The sequence below is a fragment of the Belonocnema kinseyi genome, chromosome 8, assembly GCF_010883055.1.
Source record: "Belonocnema kinseyi isolate 2016_QV_RU_SX_M_011 chromosome 8, B_treatae_v1, whole genome shotgun sequence".
NCBI classification, from domain to species: domain Eukaryota; kingdom Metazoa; phylum Arthropoda; class Insecta; order Hymenoptera; family Cynipidae; genus Belonocnema; species Belonocnema kinseyi.
In genome coordinates this window covers 64,690,254-64,712,774 of record NC_046664.1, presented here as the reverse complement: position 1 = coordinate 64,712,774, position 22,521 = coordinate 64,690,254, and the positions used below count along the sequence as shown (strand labels likewise).

Below are 22,521 nucleotides of genomic sequence, written 5' to 3'. Positions count from 1 at the left end.
ATTTAAAGAACGTTGTAGTTGTTACAATGCCACGTGGTAAACAGAAGGACCTACTATTTGAAAATGTAAAATGAACATGGAAATTGATAGAAAATATCAATTGCACAGTGAAAATTACTTTTTAAACAGCGAACACCCCTATTCTCACATAGTGAATATAATTATTTGAAAACATGGTAGAAGACTCTAAGTAGAATTGTACTTCATAACAAGGACATTGTTCTTTCTATCCATGTAAGAACGTTCTTTTCTCTATTAGTACGAAGTTATTTTTATTAGATAGTTGAAGTAGAACGTATTATTCGCAATGGGTGTAAAGTCTCTGAAAAAATAGCAGTAGAAACCGAGAAAAAATGTCAGAAAAATCATTTACATGGGAAGTAATTCCCGTAAATGCAGGTAACAACACAGTAAAAACTTGGGGGTATATTTTGTTGCAGGTAAAATTATAACGGTGTTCACTGTACCTCAGGAGGGATTCAGATATCTTTCGAACTTGGGTTACGAAATACCGAGTATCTATGGTATGAAATAGCCATAAGGTGGGGTACGAAAGGTCAGATGTTACTGTTTTGAAATTTTGGCAGCTGTTGTCAAGCATGCCATGGCTTAGAAAAGTTGAAGGTATGCGGATTCCACTTGGTGACATTAGGCTTTGAGGTATGAGCATGATTGAAATTACCAGGGGTGGGATTCCGATGCCCACTAATCTAGTTTATCGAATCTCTCTTTCTAACGCATGAATGTTTAGATTGTTTATTATATTTTTCAAGGCATTATTTATTGCCAAAAAAAGGTTAAATGCTCGAGTTATAATTATACATTTTCGTATTTTGTTCGCGAGAAGTTCAAATCGAGGTTTTGTTGCTTTCATGTAAATAATTACGCAACAAACAGTACGAGAATTGAATATAAATGTACAAATTTACAAAAAAAATTATTATTTAAATTATATAGTTTTATAGCCCCTAAATACTTGTAGATTCAGTTCTCGTATTTTTAATTCTAATTTTAAATAAGTTTTTCTTTAATTAATGAAGTTAACTTATTTTCATAACTTATAATGTTAAAATGGTATCATAATATTTAACTTTAATAATAAAGTATTGCTTAGAAAAATATTTCAAACTTCCTAGATTAATGTCTAGTCATAGAAAATTTGATCAAATTGAATTTGTATGTTTTCTAATGCTTTTTCTTTTAATTCAGTTAAATCTGATCATGCTATTATTACGCGTATAGAAAGACCTTTTCATCTTAAATATCGAACAACTTCATGCGTGGGGAATTTAGCATCCATATGCTCTACTTTTCTAGTAATCTTAACATGCCTATGCTCCACTATGTATTCTCATTAAGGCCATGTGACAAGTGGGTCACGTAACCAGATTCCTACCTTATCGCCACCTTTCTTATTTCCTAACTTATTTTCACAGGAAGCGCTGCATCGAGTTGAAAATTTGGGATAATAAATAATAAGCACTAAAAAGGATGGGTCTGGTCCTAAACTTCAATAATTATAAAATAAGCAAAAAAGTTATTCACAACAAAAAACTTTTTCCATAATTATATAAATTTAGGACCAGACCCACCATTCTTAGTGCTTCTTGTTTAATATCCAACATTTTTAACTCGATGTGGTGTTTCGTGTGAATATAAGTTGGGAAATAAAAAAAGTAGCGGTAAGGTAGGAATCTGGTCACGTGACCCACTCATCACATGGCGTTAAGGTACGAATTATTCAAGATAAAAAGTTATATTATGAGGAAACGCGGATATCTCGAGCATTCGCTATAGTGATTCTTGTAAATTTTTAAATTGACACATGGCCTTACATAACCTAAAAATACACAGGAATAACTACTGCGAATGCCAGAGATATCCGCGTTTTGCCACCACTGACTGGAACTGGGGGATAAGCTATCTCTCTCGCACAGCAACATGATTGGTCTTTTCAATTTTGCTCCATAAATAGCTCTTTACTTGCGCATACATGTAAACTATTTAACCTTCATTTAGAGGGGAGCGGTAAACAGCCAATCAGGTTACTGCGCGAGAGAGATAACTTATCCCGCTAACTCATAGTCTGTCTCTTTTATTTTGCCAATAACTTTGCCATTGCCGGGTTCCCTCCAGTTATGTATGCGCTAAGATTTCTAATATCAAGTATTTCACTTTGTGACGTCAGCTGGCAAGATGTCTGTACAATGATGGCCAAGCAATAATATAAATCCCAGAGGATAAAACTTAACTTAGTTTATAACTGTAGAAAAAAAATATTTTTCACAGTTACAAGAAAAATATCAATTTTATTATTCAATTAAATAGTTACTAAATAGTTAAATACTCTGAATACACTTATCGTGAAAAATAATTATGTTATAAGTTATTATAAAAATAAAGTTTAGTCCCATGTATTTGGTATTATTGTTTGCCCCACAGCGTGCAGACATCTTGGATCCCCCCACCTAATCTGAAATACCTAATGGCTTAATTTTACAAACTGCGAACAATCTGTACCCTACATTACGGTGCAGCATTCACACCGAAAGGGTAATTTCTGTTGCAGGTATATGGTACCCTGATATTGGTGCTTCATTAATGCTTTCTTTTTAATTTGAAGTATTATCTTACATTGTATAATTTTCCTTTTATAAGCTTTTTGCTTTGCCTATTCGACATGGTACTTTCATCCTTTCGCATGATGAAATAATCCTTCAGGAGCAGGTACCAGACCCCATTTGACATAGTGAATTTTTCTCTGTAAATCTCGGGCGTTCGAACCTTTTTCACATAGCACTTTTCAATGGAAATCGTAGCCCAATTGACATAGTGTCAAATGACAAGCTGCCATTTCTTTTAAGGAATCCAATCCCTTTTCAAGTGGTACAATCTGCTTTATGGCCTAAGAGATAATATAACGGTTCTCATGGCATTTTTCACAAATCTGTCATGTTCATGCCACTAGAATATGAGTTAATTGTATCCCGGTTATTTAGTAGAAAAAAATTCTAATGCTCTGCCACGCCATTTATCCAAATCGATGCTTCAGTTATCATCTATAGTATCTCTAGTGAAGTGTTTTCCCTGTTGTTTGTATCAGTTTTTCAAATAACTGCTTTGTCAAAATAAAATATGTGACAAAAAATTTGATCTGCTTATATAGTGAATATGACTGACAAGCAGGTGAGAACTTTAAGATAAGTATAATAAATTATTGGAGCTTTATAGAAGTTATGGTGTAACAAACTCTATGCTTTAAAAAGGTACATAATTCTCTCTAACCAGACAATCTACGAAAATTTACCGACGATGCCAAGGCTGTATTGTTTTATTCAGAGTTTAGGTTTATGTTAAAGGGTCGTCGAAGATACTTGCTCTTTCGTCCCTTTTAAACTACGAATCACTTTCATCATGCTAACCTAGTTAGGAAATTGGAACTTCACAGTGACGAAGTGGTTGAAGTTCAACGATCCGCTCATAAAGCCACCTTCTATGATTATGATACCGTCAAAGAATGGACCTACATTCTATAAGGTCTGTTACATTATTGTACAAGAGTTCACCAAGTTTTGGTAAATAAAAATAAATCGATGATGCTTACTTTCACGATCACTTTCAAGCCTTCGAAATATTGGATGAAGGTGAGAGTACATCGAAGTGTCTCGCCTGGAGTCAATTTTCTAAAGGGACAGCGATCCATATTTCACGAATTTGTAACGATCAATTTAATTGATTTAAGCATTAATTTATTTAACGCAATATTTAAGAAGTTATTAATTCGGATAAACAATTTTGTAAAATCTCATTACTTTGATCCACAGCAACGTATACGTTTATACATTATGAATAGGCGTTAGAAAATAATAATTGTTTTTATGTGTTATGTAAGAGTAATTTTACTAAAATAAAATATAAATATAAACACATACAAAGTGTATTTTATTCCGTACAGCAAAAGGAGATTTTACTTTGAGATAATATATTTTCCTCCTTAAAATAGTTTGAATTACCATGTTCCTCATAGAAAAATGCTACTTCTACCTATTAAAGCACTAGAAATAAATGTGTAAAGTAGCTGAAACTACGTACAAATTAGTGTTCATTTCTCCATGTATCCCGGTACCTGACAGCCTCAACTCTAATTATAAGTTCTGCCAAAAGTTCAGCCAAGGAGCGTACAAAAAAAATGTCTCCCATGTCAGAAAATTTTCAAATATTTCTGATCCTGCTAGTTTTCGCAAATATTCGCCATATTTGGTCCGAAATCTTGAATTTCGGAACTCCAAATTACACATGAAAGCAACCCGTAACAACCATCGAGTGATTATACTTTCCTGGCCTGTTCATGAATATTCACTCACTTCGATCCGAATATTAGGAAAGTTATAGACGTTTTGTAGCATCTGCCGTTTTGAATTTGGAAACTCTGACTTTAGATTTGAATACAGCGACCTAGAAAACCCCAGTACAACCATTTCTGAGGAACCACAAAAATATTTAGTAATTTAATCAATAATATCATGAAATTATCGACCTGATTTTGTATGCAACAGCTGCCATGCTAGACCGGGTATTGCCATTGATATAAAAAACGCCACTATGCATTCAAAACTACTATCCCACTCTGATAATAAACACAAAACGTCAAAAAATGACTGGACTACACTTGTTAGGATAAACATGAAACAATTACTTTAAATAATTAAATTTTTTCTCCAGTCAACACTTAATACGTAAATAGGTAAAATTCGGTGTCATAAGTTCTTACAGAATGTGTCATTTTCTTTACATACGAGTGCGCTAAATTGGGTCCTGCGCCACATTAGGAAACTTTTCCCTATAGAGAGATGAGAAGAATGATAGTACTTACAATTGCACTTTTCCCCGTGATATCCACAGTATGGTTCTGCCACTGGTGGTCCGCTTCCCAGCCACGTTATTGCTCTGATAAAATGTAATTTCTGCGATTGAAAAAAGCATAGATTATACACCACAAAACCACCGGAAAATTAATTAAGACTCTTTTCTACTTCGTACTTTTATTTTGCTAACGATGGACATTTTCCACTTGTATCTAGTTGATTAAAATTTTATCGAAAGTTATCATTTTTGTTATTGTGTGGAGGAAGCAACCTGTTTTTTCTTGAAGTATGATGAAGGAAAATGCATTGTTAAAAATTTTTGGGATTCTAGAATACTTCTTCTATTTAAACGTAATGAAAAATTGCAAACACGGTATTGTAATTGAAATTGCAATACTTGTACTGTAAAATTACAAAGATTGCAATACAAAAACTTTGAAATATACACATTTTTTCACAGCGTGGATCTTATTATCATTTTAAAGTCAACACCAGTGCAAATTTTCAACACTTCTCGGATCGGTTTTTGTTAGCTTTTCAATAAAATGATAGTTTTATAGAAACAGTTTTTGATCGCAATTTTAAATTAAAAAAAGGTAATGTTATAAAGGGATTTTAATTGAACTTACAGGCAAGTTTGTCTTTTCTTCTTTTCCTATGAAATGCGCGATCGGGTAAAGACCAGGTCCTTTCGGGGATCGATTGTCTAGAGCGATTAGAGTGTAATTACCCTCAGCATCGCCATTCTCATCCATATACACCATGTACCTGCATATCGACATTAAACCTAACAGTTTAACTATCAAGCTGTTGCTGCATATCAAGGATCACATGACAAAAATTTCAGATCAAAGATAAATATTGAAGCTCTTTTCGCTCACAACTTTGAATATTACATTTATATTAGTCTTTTTTTTTTACAAATATTTGCAAAAAATTGACATACCCCATAGCACTCTCGTAATGAACACCATGCAGGGCAGCAATCATCTCTCTGCCATTTAGAGGGTCTTTGTTTTCCTTTAAAGCTCTTAGCAAGGTTTTTTCGTAAAGGTGAACTGCGTCGTACAAATAAGCCGTTTCTGGTACAATCTGCCTTGTAACACAATGAGACATAATTAACATTTATGTATCAGAAATCAGAGTTTACCCGCATTTTCACCAAAAAATTTTACATTCTCATCATATATGATTGAAAAAGTATTATAATTGTCAGAAATTTCACACCTTCGTTTCTCAAAGGATCTCCCAAGTTTTGAGATCATATGAAGCCAAAAATCAAGTTTTGGCGATTGCGTCTGCTTGTCTGTCCGCCGGTCAGTAAACATGGTAACTCTCGAAAAAAGGAGTGGATCGAATCAAGCTTTGGGACATTTTTTTTAGATCTTTAAAGAAATAACGAGTTCGTTCACCAGCCATTTTTGATAGAAATTCAAGAAGTTTAAGAATTTTGAAAAATTTTCAGACCATTTTTTAAAGATTTAAAATTAATGTGTGCAGCTATACGTAGTACTCAAAAAGCCTACCAATTTTTCTTAATGGCTTTTTTCGATAAAAATAAAATTGCCAGAGTTATAGTATTCACAAAATTTGAAAAATCAATCGAGGATAAAAATTTTAAGTCTAACAACGCGCGATATGAAAAATTAATGAATTAATAATTAAAAATTCCATTTTATGGTAAAACTATGCAAGATATGAAGAAAAATAAACAAAACAAAAATTTTGCTTCTAAAAAAGATCTTCAAATTTTGGTAATAATCATTTCTTAATAGGACGCGTAGTTTTTGTTTTATTCGTGAAAAATAATATTATTATACGAAAAAAAGTTAGTATAAAAAATTGTACACCTAAAACACATGTACAATTGTTTAAATAAATAACTTCTTGATAGGACGCGTAGTTTTGGCTAAAATAATAAGAAAAGAAATTAAAAATAAAAATTTGTGGAAAAACGACAAAGGTACGACAGAAATATTGAAACATAAAAGACGCAACATACGAAGAAAAGTCTTAAAGAGTAATTATAGCTTTTGAAAAGTCCTAAAAAATTTCTTGTAACTACTTTTCAATATAATCCGGTAGCCACTAACAATTCTGTATGCCCTTATACGTCCCCGAGATTACTCTCTTTGAAAAGGTCAAAAAAATGCCCCTGATTAAGAATATTTTGGGTAGGTTTTAGAAATATGGGTGAATTTTTGTTTAAACAATTGTTCGAAACAATTCCATTATTTATGGACAAAAAAATTTATAAAACCTTTTTTAACATAGTTGAGCAAAAATAAAACTTTTTTGCTTCGTGCACTTGTTTCGTACGACGAAAATTTTCCAATGTACAGCGTTATAAACAAATGATTTTTTAAAAAAATTATCATATTTGCACAGTATTATCTCAGAATCTATAATTCTGAAAAATTTAAAACTTGTACACTGCTTATATCAACGGATAGATCTCTTAATAGAAAAAAGAAATCTTCCGATCGAATAAAAACTTCTCTCCTTATAATGTTTCTAAAAAGTTATTATTTTTAAGAGGAAACCGTTCAGACTCTTCATTTATTAATGAACAATTATCCAGATAAACCAGTGTCATAATGTTGCTTTAAATTGTTGTGAAAGCTTTATCTAGCATTATTAACATAATTTTTTGTTCATAATTTCTTTTGCTGAAATCGAAAATTCAATTTTTCAATAAAAGACGCGAGATATGTAAAAAATCTAAAAGAACAGTTGTAGGATATTTTGTTTTGTTCACCATAAATAATATAAAAACATTAATCCTATTTTTTGTATTAAACTCAAGATAGGGAAAAATGTCTGAAGAAAATATTTAAGGTTTTTATTTATTTTAAAGTAATTCAGAAAATGAATATAGATTTACAAATATCTGCCAAAAATAGAGCGCTTAGTCCGAGCGTCGAAAAGAGAATCCATACCTCAAAGCCGATAGAGCTATAAAATATTATAACAAATATCTTCGAACTCATTTTTTAAGAGATAATAACAAAAAAATGTACTCTGCAAAATAAAAGTTGTATGCATATGCGTGTGAAAAGCCGGTGTGCATAGAACCTCGCACGATTCCCGAATAAAGATTCCCGAGTAAAAATGCTTCGACTTGAGTTCGGCTTGCTTATGTCTTGAATTCGTCTCCAAGACATCGATGTCTAGCTGCGCCTCAAAACTGAGTCGAGACATAGGCCTTCGTCTTACTTTTATGGCCACAACAGGTAAAACGGCGTTTACTTGTCTCAAGTCGAGCCTTCTCTTGGCTAATACGACATTTATTTGTCTCACGATAAGCCTTGTCTTGGCTGAGATGGTCGAACCTTTCTCGGCTCACAAATGAGATTAAAATTGATGGTTAAAAAATTTGTAATTATTAAATTAGTTATTTCTAGTTTAAAAATTCAGAATCTGTGGGTCTGAACGAGTATAAACCTTAAAATTTTTCTTCAGAAATATAAAAATTGTAACTTTCTAGAATAATCTTCTAAGCCGTTAGAAATACGTGAAAACAAACAACATTTTTGGTATCATCGTCAAACAAGTATAACACAGATGAAAATCCAAAAATAAGTTGAATCAATATATATATATAGAAACCCGATATTATTATTCAATTTGATATTTTTGGTGTTGCTGGCAATAAATAAACTACTAAAATACTAGATTTCAAAATGTATGATTCAAAATGGCAGCCAAAACATAAATTTTTTAATTTGTATGTAATGTTCGTTTTAATATCGTAATATCGATTTCCTGTTCGTTATAAAACCCTATTTTCAAAAATCCTTATTATTATTGTTTTCAAAATATCAATAGCGAGTCCAATATGGTGGATAAAAAAATATTTCATAATAACAAGAACAACACCAACTCAGCCTTTTAAACTCTTCTGTGACCATAAGATTGTTTAGCCACGAACTATATAAACCAGATATAGTTTTAAGGGTTTGAGGCATCGCTGATTTCAAATTTGCCATTACTTTTGACAAATTAATTTTTTTTAACAATTTTTTGAAACAAAGTATTTAAACAAACTCATTATACAAAACTAATCGCATGCTTGGATTAAGCGTATTCAAAAAGCCCTAAAATAATTGATGTGGTATTTGTATTTTCTTTGCCAATCTTATGAACACAAACAGTTTTATTAAATTTACAAAAATAATTATTTATTAACTTGTTCATGAAAAAACGTAACTGAAGACATAAAAGAACTATTCCGGATGTAACTTTTGCCATTAAATCTGATTCTGGTATATGTTTTGCAAAATGGGTTAAGAACTCAATAATTTGTTTAAACAAATTGTTCAAACAAATTAATTTTGCAAAACTAATGTCAAATTTGAAATCCGCAATGGTCCAAATCCTTAAAATTATATCTGGCTTATATAATTCGTGGCTAAAAAATCTTATGGTCACAGAAGAGTTTAAAAGACTGAGTTGGTGTTGGCGTTGGCCTTGCACAACATTTTTTATCCGCCATAGTGGACTCTCTATTGATATTTTTAAAATAATAATAAGTATTATTCAAAATAGGTTTTTTAAACGAACATTGAAGCGATATTACAATATAAAAACGAACATTACACACAAATTAAAAAAATCTATGTTCCGGCCGCCATTTTGAAATGTAGAATTTTAGTAGTTTATTTATTACCAGCAATACCAAAAATATCAAATTGCATAATAATATCGGGTTTCTCGTTGTTTCTTTTCACCTTAGAAATGGTATACCTGGAGAACATGTGAAAAAAAACACGTTTTTTGAGATATTTTGGTCCGCCATTTTGAAAAAAAAATAATTCTGAAAAAAATGGTGATGAAGTTACACATGTTAAAGATAATCTGTGCCAAATTTGGTGAAAAAAATAACAAGTTTACGAGATATTTAGGTGGCCCAATTGACATGGAATCACCGATATATATACCCTTTTTGTTAGGACACGTATACAATCGAAGTTATAAACCGCTCGAGTTGGAGTCGTAAAAATTTGACTCAAGAGATAAATTTGTGTCTTCAAGACATAGAAATTTGTCTCAGAGACATAAATTGAAGTCTGGCTCCGTCTCAGAACTGAGACATGCTTAAGTCGAACTTTTAGACTTTACCGTTTCTTGATTGGGGGCAATTCAAGTCGAATTCAAGACGAAGCATTTCTACTCGGGTTGCGCTGCTTGAATTATTTACTCTCATATAATTTTTCAAAACTTTTTGAATAAGCTTCTTATGAAACTCAGATGATTATATAATAAATAAATATTGACTTCTGAAAGAAAAGTGGGGTTTTCATTCATTTATTAAATGCATGAATTATTAAAAAATTGCCATATAATTCGAGTGTGCAAATAAATATACTTGTTGGAACTGGAAGACATAGGACTATATTTTTCTGGTAGGTCATGATTTGATCTTTAAAAACCTAAAGTACAGTTTCTTAATATTTACTTGTTGCAAAGTTATTAATTTGTTAATTAAATTTCCATTTTCTGAAGTTTTTGTTTATATTTAGATTATTATTTTGAAAAAAGTTACATATTTCATTCTAAAAACAATTGGAACATGCAGAAGAAGCTCCGGGAAATACACATGCATTTTTCCAGATTTTGTTTTAATTGTAAGATCAAAAAGGAAAACCGGGCATAAACGACCCACCTGTATGACGGAAGCAGAAAAAAAACAGTGTGACGAAGGGTTAATTACATAAAAAAAATCAGAATATGAAGATGCATATAAATACTGGGATCTAAAAGAGATCTTTTTGATACAGTTTTATTCGAGCATTCCAAGTGCAAAAAAGTACTTTTTTAGCAAATGGGCTTGCTTTACAAGAGTGAAATTTATATAATTATACGTTTATATATATTTAAAAAATGTCCACAGGCCAATAATCGCAGGCTGAGCTTAAAATTAAAGGACTTAGATTTATGTATAATAATGCGTCCAAGAAATTAATCCCAAATGATAAGAAAGTCTTTTTTATTAATTTCAAGATTAAAATCTTCAAAATTAGTTTTGCTTAGTCACCTGAACAACTCCACCGAGATTGTCGATTGGATTGCTGAAATTGAATGGCGGTTTCTTCCTGTATTCATTAATTAGTGCCGTGAAATTTTCATAGCTGACAGGAGGTGAAGCGACAATACTGAAATAGTTTCGAAAGGTTTTCAACACTTTCGAGTCCGTGTGTTTTTGCCACAATCCTCTTAAATATTTGTCCGGTTCTTGCACTTCGTATTGTTCTATGTCCACTCCAACCACCCAGTATTCACCTACAATACCAGCAACTTCTCTTAGTAAATGGTAAGGAACCAATAAAAAATAATAAATATAGAAATCATAATTTTGTTTTTAAATCTAATTTGTGTAAATAATACTTGATTAACTCATGGCTTTAAAAGTCTGATCAAACCAATCAAATCTATAAATTTATAATACGCTTTTATATTTAATATCATTTTTAACAGCGTGTGATTAAATAAAAAGCATTGCTGCGTTCTAATATGTACCTGAACGTCTTACAGCGGATTATACCTTTTTCCAGGAGCTTTTTCTCGTCTAGAGCTGTTAACAATCCCATGTGTTCGTAATAATTTCCTAATATCACGTATACTGTAATGAGAAAAAAGAAATTCAATTCGTTCGAGATCAAGACAAAAAATTATATATAATTTTGGTTCCCTCTGTTATGGTTATAGAATTTGTGAATGTAGCTTTTATGTATGGAATCATTTATCAAGATGGAACCAGAGAATAAAGAATCCTATTCGAGAGTAAACAGGATTGTCTTATAAAGCATAATTTTTTACCCAGGCTGGTTTATGAGTGTGACAGTAAAATGTGAATTACATCCTATGAAATTGGATTTCCAGATACCTTAAAATTTCGAGTTTGAAAAATTCGCTTAAAACTGCTTTCAAACAACAATATTCCAAATGATTTCATCATCGTTCTTTTTATTTTCTCAGAATAGCTACTTCAGTAAAAAATGGAGTTTTCCTTTACAAGAAAGAAGATGTTTTATTCAATTTAATGCAATTTATAGAAAACATTAGTCTTTATAAACTACATTTAACGAAATTCACAATTTCCAAAAGTAAATTTAATTCTGCAAATAGTATTAGCTTGAGAGTGAAAGCAGGTATATAATTTTTTACGGATGTTCCCCATCCGAGTATCATCTAGCCAAGCGCTGTTTAACTTCTTTGATCGAAAGAATAGCCTTAAACGATTCCATATGTCCAAGCGGAGAACCCCAATTTGTTAAAAATAAATTATCTTGAGTGATGTGAGCTCTTTTTATTTTTTGTCTAGAATTAGATTTATCAACTTAGAATCGACAAAATAAAGTAAGCAGTGCGTTGTTCTCGGAAATATGCAATGAAAGTTTCATCATTGATTGGTGTCCGAATTTACATGGGTTGCTAATTTTAAAAAATGTGTATTGCTAAGGGGTCATTGACAAAATATGTGATACGTTAGGGGGGTGGGTCTTTCAAAGTGTCATTCTCTATGTTTGGAACAGTGAAAAAAGCATCACGCAGAGGGGGAGGGGGGTTAAAGTTAAAAAATTGTATTACGTACTTTGTGAATGACCCCTAATAGAATCAAATGTAAGAATTTTTACGCGAAGTACGCTAGTTCTTTTTTCTCAAACTTAGATACACCAAAGTTTCGCTTTTAGTCCAGTGCCGGGGATTGCCTTTAAATAGGAAGACCGAAAACAGAGGGACTGAGAGCGAAGGTTTGGTATCGTAAACATTTTTTATTAAAACGACTTTAGGGTCATTCATAAAGTACGTAAAGTATTTTGGATGGTGGGGCTCGGTAGGTCAACCATTTCTTTATGGTGTCTTACATGGGGGGGGGGGGGGCTTACGCTGTCAAAAACATTTCTCGCGTAATATATTCTTAATTCTAATTTACCTTACAGTATTAATAGCACATAGTTATATTGACAGTAATAATAATAAATTCTTTAAGAATTAATGAATCATTGAAGAAGGGGTGTTCCACAAAATACATATGATGTTTTTCTGAAATTTTCAATCCTTCCTCCTCCCATGTAAGATACCGTAAGATTTGGTACTACTCCTTCCCCCCAAAATCTTACAAAGATTTTATAAACTTTGAAAATATAGACAATTTATCATTTTCTCAGAGTATAAAATGTTGCTCAGTCCGACACTTTATATTTAACTAAAATTTCCAGCGTTCTAACTTAATATTTTTAAAGTGTGAAAAATGTTAGTGCTTACTTAAACTATAATTGTGTAAACTATGAATTATGAAAATTCCTATTTATTTATCGTAGGATTCACAGTCTTTTCTCTTTTTCTTGATTTAATACTTAAATGCGAACTGAATTTTTTAAATTCAATAAGATCCAACTTTTTTTGGTTGTAAGTTCATTATTTTTGGGAGAAAACTCCACTATTAAAGTTCTGTGTAAGAAATTATCTTTTTTTCATATGAATTTTACTATTTGGTTCAAAATTTAATTATTATGTTGAAAAATAAATCAATGACCTTGTTAAAAAGCCATATTTTTTGGTAGAAGATTCAATAGTTTTGCTGAAAATTTTTTTGTGGCTTAAAAATTCAACAATTTGATTGAAAATTTGTTTTTTGTTTTGGAAATTCATCTCTTTTTAAAGATTTTTTTTTAAATTCAACTCTCTGGTTAAAAATTATTCGGTGGAGGTCGAAAATGATTAACCTTTTTGTTGAAAATTTACATTTTCGGGTTAAAAATTCAACTATTTTGTAGAACACTCGTATTTTCGGCACCGAAGCTCAACAATTTGGTAGAAACTGAAAATCTACCTACAGAGAAAATTTAAATTTTGATGAAAATTCAAATTTTTGTAGGAAATTAATCTTTTTTTCATGAAAATTCAACAATTTAGTAGAAAATTGAAAAATTCAGTAGAAAACTTATTTTTTATTAAAAATTAATTCTTTTCAATGAAAACTTCACTATTCCATTTTGGGCTGAAAACTAATCTATTTGTTACCAAATTTATGAAAATTGTTGTAAATTCTATTATTTGATTAAAACTGGATGTCCTTCGTTGAAAATTTGTCTTCTAAGGTAGAAACTTTCGCTTTTTGATTTTAAAATGTAGAAATTTGGATGACATTTTTTTTATTGGCCAACAAATTTTTATTAATTGAAAATTCAACGTTTCTTGAAATGTTTTCTTTTTTGATTTGGAAATTCAAATCTGATTGAGGATTCAACTATTTTGTTGAAAACGCGTCTTTTCTGGTCAGTTAAACTGACTTTGGATTTTAAATTAAAATATTGTCTTACAATTTAGTTAGTTAGTTTGTTAGTTGCAATATGAATTATTACATTTTTTATTCTTTTTTATTCGCCAAAATATCATACGTTGTTTTTGGTTGTCTGTTAAATAAATTCACGAAAAATATTTAGTCAGTCAAAACTACATAAGATGTTGGGGGAGTTGGTCACAATTTACGAACGCTGACAAACGGGGGTCCGTGTTTTAAAATTTCAGAAAAAACTTTACGTAATTTGTGCACGGCCTCTTTATGATCAACTTCTTTCCTTTATTAAACTTTTTTTTAATAATGATAATATTGAATAAAGCGACATTGAACAATTTTGTAAAGTAACGAACAGTAATGTAATTTTTCTGTACCCTTATCTACCGTTATGTACTGTTATGTACCTAATAAATTTTGACTTAAATTTTAAAAATTTGAAAATCCTAGATATAGCAAAAATTAGATTCGTGAATAACTTTATCAGTAACGCAGATGGGAAACATCTGTAATATTATGATTTGAAGATGGCTAGGCTGGGGTTGCGACTGTTGCTTCTATTGTAAGGTTTATTTGCTTCTAAATGTAATTAAAGAGAATCACAAAGATATAAAAACATTTTTAACACCACGTAACCCAAACATATCTAAATTAAGCTACCAAACCATGTCTAATTAGGTACAATGCTCATGATAGTAACTGTCGTTCTCTACGTGCATCGTATCTCTTGACTGTGTTCTGCGGGTGATTCCTCATGCGAAAAAAAAAACCTAATGCGTAATTAAGTCACACTTCCAGAATGCGGGTAGCTATAAATAAACGTTAGTTTCCTTTTTCTTAAATAGCTTTGTAAATTATGTTCGAAATTTCAAACACTTTCAAGATTTTAAGGGATTTCAAAAATTTTCAAAACATTCAAGGCCATGTGAGCTTAACCTCAAGAATTGATTTTACATTTTTTTATTCAAACTTATTTTCACACAAAATTCTACATCGAGTTGAAAATTTGGGAAATTAAATGAGAAGCACTAAGGAACGTTTGTCTGGTCCTAAATTTTTATAATTATGAAAAACGAAACAACAAAAAAATTTGTTTGACTGTAAAAATTCAGGAGGAGACAATTGTTTCTTAGTGCTTCGTATTCAATTAACCCAATTTTGAACTCGACATGGTCTTTCGCGCGACCGTAAGTTGGGTACGAAAAAAATGTTTTAAAAAATGTTGAGATTACGTTTAGATGGGCTTAACGCCATGTGACAAGTGGGTCACGTGACCAGATTCCTACTTTACCCTCACTTTTCTTATTTCCCAACTTATCTTCACACGAAGCGCTTCATCGGGTTGAAATTTTGGGATAATGAATAAGAAGCACTAAGAAAGATTTTTTTATAATTATACAAATTTAGGACCAGACCCACCATTCTTAGTGCCTCTTGTTTAGTATCTCAAATTTTCAACTCGATGTGGCATTTCGTGTGATCATAAGTTAGGAAATAAACAAAAGTGGCGGTAAGGTAGGAATCTGGTCATGCGACCCACTCATCACATGGCCTTAAAGGGATTTTTAAATATTTCACGAAATGCCAAGCAGTTTTGCACGATTTAAACTGATTTCAGGAATGTCAAGGAATCTTATAGGAATTTAAAGCTTTTCAAGTATTTCATACGGATCTTAAGAAATTCCAAGAACTTCCATCTGATTTCATCTGATTTGAAACTGATTCGAATTACAAAACAATTCACGGGATTTCAAGGAATTTTTGTTTAGTTAATGAGAATTTCACATAATTAAAGGGATTTTATCAATTTTAAGGGATTTAAAAAGAATTCAAGAGTTTTCAAGCTTTTTGGAATTCGAAAATATTTCAAGAAATTTCAGAAAATATGAAATATTTCAAGGGATTTCAAGAGGTCTTATCAAATTTTATTTGATATTACTGGATTTCAGAAGATTTAAAAATTTCATCATTTTTAAAGGAATTTTGAAATATATTTATACAGATTTCCAGATGCTTTTATGCGAGATTTTATTCAATTATTGCGTGAATATTACGTATTTTACAATATTAGGGGGATTTTATCTATTTGAAAGGATTTAAAAGAGTTCCTTACGGTGTTTTAAAAGATTCTAAGGAATTTAAAGCGATTCAAATTTTTTAAAGGGTTTTTAAAGAATTTTAAAAAGGTATCCAGGAGATCAATAAGATATTTAAAAGATTTCGAAAAATGAAATAAATTTCGTGGGACTTCTAGGGATTCCTATGGATTTAAGAGATTTGAAGGAGTTTAATTATACTTAACGGATTCATAGCATTAAAAATATTGACGAGTTGAAAGTTAATTTTTAGAACATATCAATAGATTTCGTGTGTTCCAAAATGATTAAAAAGGATTTCAAAAGAAATTATAAGATTTCCATGAATTTTTAAGTTTTAAGAGATTCAAAAATATTGAAGAGTTTTTTGTATTTTTTAGACGATTTTAACGAAGTTCATGTGTTTTTAAAGAATTTCAAAGGATTTCAATGCTTTTAGGGTATTTTAAAAGATTCCGAAAGATTTTAAGCGATTCTACGGGAGATGTATGTTGAATATACCATATTCTAAAATATTTAACCCGTCAATTTCAGTTTTGAGTGCCTCAACCAATTAATTGTTTAACAAGTACCTAATAAACAAAAAAGATTAAGTTAGGAAGAGTTTAAATAAATAATATCAATTAAAATATCTCAAATAAATACAGATAAAAAAACAATAGTATTACTAAAAGAAACCCCCCCTTATATTTGAACATCATTCAGACAATTTCATGATGATTTCAGTAATAAAAAGCAATAATAAGTTAAAGATTTAATCGACTGAAGTGCGAATATAATTACATCTTTTTCAGTCGCAAACGCGATCATTTGCTCATTTTATGCAAATAATTATTTAACTAATTACTATTTATTTTAATCGCTTGTTCGTTAAAGCTGTTTTATCTGAAGTTAATCAGTTAACTTTTTGGCTGATTTATCCGTTTTTGTTTGTTTGGTATTTGTTAAGCGATTAATTTTTTAAAGCACTATTTCCTAGTATTTTTCAAACTTTATGCTACTATTGACACTATTTTTAATTTCTCAAATGAGTCCGAGGCCTGATTTCATTTCTGTCCACCTATATTTTTTATATCAGTATCTAATCATCTCAAATACTTTCTATCTCTTATAACTTAAATCCTTCCTATTTAAAAGAAATGCCTTCGTAGAATGAAAAACTGGTGCAAACGAAAATCCGGTATTGAAAAGTTTCTCTGTAAAAATTTCAATTTGCACTTCAACTCCAATAATTCTATCACATAACGAATTGGAAAATGTCTTGTAATATAGATATCATTTGGACAAAACAAGCAATCTGCTAGAAAGGATTTTTCTGATGTTTGTTTGCAATCTCTCCCTTTTCTTTATGAAAGTACAAACTGAGTATTGAGTATATATTGCGGAAGTCAGCAGCTACGATCTAAACTCTAAACTCTGAACTTTGTTCTGCAATCTAGACTCCATACTCGGCACTCTACATACAAGCACGCATACCACAAAAGTTGAAGAGCATTGAAAGCAGAAAGTTTACGAGTTTGGAATTATGCATATTGTATGCACTTACTTCGTGTTTCACGGTATGTCTCGCTGACAAGCTTGTGAAAAGGATTCTTCATGTGAGTGACGTGATAGGGCTCCTCCCAGGATCGTAGATGGTTTACTGTAATGCCTGCGACTGCAAATGATGACAAAATTGTGCTCGCGACGGTTGACATTTTGTTGAACTCGAACAAGCTTGAATTCATGTACAAAAAGGTGACCTGGAATGTCAATCGTAGAAAAAACTTATTAATCAAAAGCGAGTGACTAATGCACGCCAAGCTCGAACCAACTTTTACTGGAAATGTGTTTGCCGTCGAGGGTGATCCAATATTTTTTTCTTTGAATTTTCATGCACATCCTCCTACACATTTTTTCTAATCCGTAAATAAAAAATACGTCTTTTTTAGTCAATTATACTTAGAAGTCCAACAAGCCCCGTGAAGTTTAAAACGTATATTAAAATAATTTTTTAACTTTAATGGATTTTGTCCTCGGTATAACTGAAAAGTTAAAAGAAAATTGAAAAATTGAGAAAAAATTGCAAATTTCTAACTATGTTCTAAGAGAAAATTGCTATGAACATTAATAAATGGCTTAAGGAATTGATTTAAACATCTAATTATCAGTAGATAGTTACATTTTATATATTAGAAATCATTTGTACAAAAAGAAACAGCAAAAAATGGTTAGGGCCAAAAACTTGCAAAACCCAATATTTTACTTATACGTTTTCTTGAGACTATATAACTCGGACTTATTGAGGTGATATTTGAAAAGTAATTTTTAATTTGTGTTAAATAGCTTCGGCTTATGGGACCTCTAAAAATATCATTTTTCTTCAAAAACAAAGAAGCGTTAATTTTATTTTCATTTCGAAAGAATGGGGAGGGGGGTATAAGAATAAAAATGCGAAAATTTGTTCGTAATCCCTGTTTTTCGCTGATTCTTTTTTAGGAACGCTGTACACACATTTTAAGCCGAAAATGAGAAAAAATGTCTAGTCTTTATTTATCCTTGCGACTAGAAAACAGCTTAGTCTTAAAGTTTTATTTGCTCACACCTCTCAGTTTAGTACAGACAAAAAAGTTCCCGAGTGTTCAAGGACAAGCGATATGTGAAATCTTTTTAAATTGGTTTAAAACTATAGAAAAAATCAGTTTCTTGAAAAGTGCTCGTTTGTGGTTTATTTTGTAAAAGAACATTACAGTCAAAATTAAGCACCATATGAAATTCCTCGTAAAACTGAAAAAAGTTTCTAGCTCTATTAGCATAGACGATATGACCTCTAGAAGCGATTTTCGAGTGAAAATGTTTTGTGAAATTTCATACATTTTTTGAAATATATTATTTGTACTCCACAGAAAAAACTAGGGTTTTAATTTTATTTCAATTCATCTATTCATAAATTAATTCTGAACTTCAGTTATATGTTTATTCAATTTATCATTCTTGAAACAGAAAAAACAATTGAATTACTTTCAATATTCGTATTGCCTCATATAACCCAATTTTGTTCTAGTACATTTTGACGCCTTTTCCTTGTTCAAAATGAAAATTTTTTTCTGTATGCATTATACATAAGAATTTATTTTTTTAGGCATAAGTAAATCAAATTTTCTGATAAACTAAGAAAAAGAAAATGTTTTAACTACCATAGATCCTAGGTTATCGCTTCCTGGAATACACATTTTTTTATCAAATCTTCTTAAACACGTACTTTTTAAAAATACATCTCTTCATTCTACCAGACATTCGTAAGAGTACCTAAAAAATCTAATTTGAATAATTATTGAAATATTTTCAAGGAATCCTTTTTAAAAATATGCGATTTCGCAAACTATTTCGATTTTTTTAACAAGCTCACTTCTTTGGGAAAGATTTCAAAACTTATTCAAGTTAGACAAGTATGAATGTTTTGTGCAAGGAAGCGAGGTATTTTTAGAAGCTACGTGTTTTACAAGATACGACTCTCTCAGTTCCAGTTATACCTCCCCCCTCACCCAACGCTCCCTTATTAACTGAAGTTTTTGGTGGGACTGACGTTAGAACTACAATATCCACCATATGAAGATTTGATACTTAACTTTGACATGATTTCGACTCAGAAAATAAACTTATTGCATAAAGGTGTTAATCGGGCGTATAATCTAAACAATGAATAATGCAAACTACAAAATAGCCTCGGAAAGAACTGGAACTTTTAATGACAAAAGGCATGCACACGGAAAATCTAAAGGTCATGTTTCAGGCGACGAATGGAGACTGGGTGTTTGGAATGCTAGGGGAGTAAATGATCTCAAGGTAAAAGAATTGCGTGAAACTATGGACGTGAAGAAACTAGACATTTTATGTGTGTCTGAAACAAAGAAAAAGGGATGCGAAACCAAAGACATGAAAAACGGCGTGTTGAAAGGCGGATTTGAAATATGGTCAGGAGTAGACTGTGAATCAAATGGTAAACAAGGAGTAGGTCTGATTTTGAATGAAAGAGTAAAGCAGCATCTCGGAGACCATGGTTTCATGTCTGCCAGACTGCTGTGGGCTAGAATGAAAGTAGGAATCGGAAGACTATTTATCATAGCATGCTACACCCCAGTTGATAGTGATCCTAGAGAAGTAAAAGACGCCTTCTGGGATACATTAAATGACACAATAAACATTTGCGAACATGGGAAAAGAATAATTCTACTAGGAGATATGAACGGTTGGGTGGGCATCCAAAATCAGGATACAGAAAGAGTACTAGGTAATTTTGGGGATCCAAGAACAACCTATAACGGAGATAAATTAGTTGGTCTATGCTTAGAAAGGGGTCTGTTTATTAAAAATACTTGGTTTAGGGAAGAAATGATCCACATGTACACCTGGTCTAAAGGAAATAGCCGCAGTATAATTGACTTTGTTGTTGCAGATGAAAGACTAAGAGAGTTAGTCAAAGATACAAGAGTCATGAGGGGTCCTGAATGCAATACTGATCATTATTTTCTGATTGCAAAAATTAACTTAGGTCGGGGATGGAGATAAAGAGAATCAAGAAAGCAAAACAAACGCGAAACAAAACTGAGAATCTACAGAAACCGGATGTGCGAATAGATTTCCAAAATAAGATAATCGAAAGCATAGATAGGGCAACATGGGAGGACCGTATAAAAAACAAAGATATAGAGGGCGTCTGGACAATGATACGGGATATCCTTGTTATATGTACGATCGAAGTGTGTGGTACCGCAGTTGTAGGAAGAATGTCTGGTGATGCGTGGTGGAATGATGAAATTCAGGCTGTCCAAAAAACAAAAAGAGAAGCGTCCAAGAGAACTTTGAACATCGCAGGTCTTAGCAAATGAGCAAAGAAATAGACGTATAAATGATTATAGACGCGAAAATAGGGTACTTAAACGATTATTTAAAGAAAGCAAAGATACAATTATAACAGAAGAAGAGATAAAAATACAAAACGACTTTGAAGGAAGCAGGAAACTACTTTATAAAAAAATGAAAGGAAACAAAAGTACAGAAATTGTCAACATGAGAAATAGTAGGGGGGAAATAGTATATAATGCGGACGGAATACTAGAGGCTTTCAGAGACTATTTTAGGAGACAATTCGGAGATGAAGCTATAGGACACCATAACTGCGATGTTGAACACGATGCGATGGAAAACTCATTCGAAAAGTCTGTGTCACTGAGGTTAAGGATATAATTAAGAACTTGAAAAACGGTAAGGCTGTCGAGGTAGACTGTATTAACAATGAAACAAAGAAAAAGGGATGCGAAACTAAAGACATAAAAAACGGCGTGTTGAAAGGCGGATTTGAAATATGGTCAGGAGTAGACTGTGAATCACATGGTAAACAAGGAGTAGGTCTCATTTTGAATGAAAGAGCAAAGCAGCATCTCGGAGACCATGGTTTCGTGTCTCCCAGACTGCTGTGGACTAGAATGAAAGTAGGAATCAGAAGACTATTTATTATAGCATGCTACGCGCCGGTTGATAGTGATCCTAGAGAAGTAAAAGACGCCTTCTGGGACACTTTAAATGACACAATAAACATCTGCGAACATGGGGAAAGAATAATTCTACTAGGACACATGAACGGTTGGGTTGGCATCCTAAATCAGGATACAGAAAGAGTATTAGAAAGGGGTCCATTTATTACAAATACTTGGTTTAGACATAAAATGTTCCACATGTACACCTAATCTAAAGGAAATAGCCGCAGTATAATTGAATTTGTTGTTGCGGATGAAAGACTTAGAGAGTTAGTCAAAGATACAAGGGTCATGAGGGGTCCTGAATGCAATACTGATCATTACCTTCTGATCTCAAAAATTAACTTAGGTCGGGGTTGGAGAAAAAAGAGACCCAAGAAAGCAAAACAAAAGCGAATCAAAATTGAGAACCTATAGAAACCGGATGTGCGAATAGATTTCCAATATAAGATAATCGAAAGCACAGATAGGGCAACATGGGAGGACCGTATAAAAAACAAAGATTTAGAGGGCGCCTGGACAATGTTACGGGATATCCTTGTTAGAAGCACGATCGAAGTGTGTGGTACCGCAGTTGTGGGAAGAATTTCTGGTGATGCGTGGTGGAATGATGAAATTAAGGCTGCCCAAAATGCAAAAAGAGAAGCGTACAAGAGAACTTTGAACATCGCAGGTCTTAGCAATGAAGAAATAAGTAGACGTAGAAATGATTAAAGACGCGAAAACAGGATATTTAAACGTTT

The 22,521-nt window shown here is 31.8% G+C and overlaps 1 protein-coding gene across 1 annotated transcript in view; it reads right to left on the bottom strand.

Annotated features, from left to right (window-relative positions):
* LOC117177769 (guanylate cyclase 32E) overlaps positions 1 to 22,521 on the bottom strand; it is a 68,819-nt gene that overhangs the window by 19,999 nt on the left and 26,299 nt on the right. Inside the window, exons 5-10 of the mRNA XM_033368680.1 lie at positions 17,809 to 18,004; positions 11,410 to 11,487; positions 10,903 to 11,147; positions 5,812 to 5,957; positions 5,495 to 5,633; positions 4,874 to 4,964 (exon numbers count right to left, since the gene is read on the bottom strand). Coding sequence (XP_033224571.1) covers positions 4,874 to 4,964; positions 5,495 to 5,633; positions 5,812 to 5,957; positions 10,903 to 11,147; positions 11,410 to 11,487; positions 17,809 to 18,004 — 895 coding nt within the window. The remainder of the gene's footprint in view (positions 1 to 4,873; positions 4,965 to 5,494; positions 5,634 to 5,811; positions 5,958 to 10,902; positions 11,148 to 11,409; positions 11,488 to 17,808; positions 18,005 to 22,521) is intronic.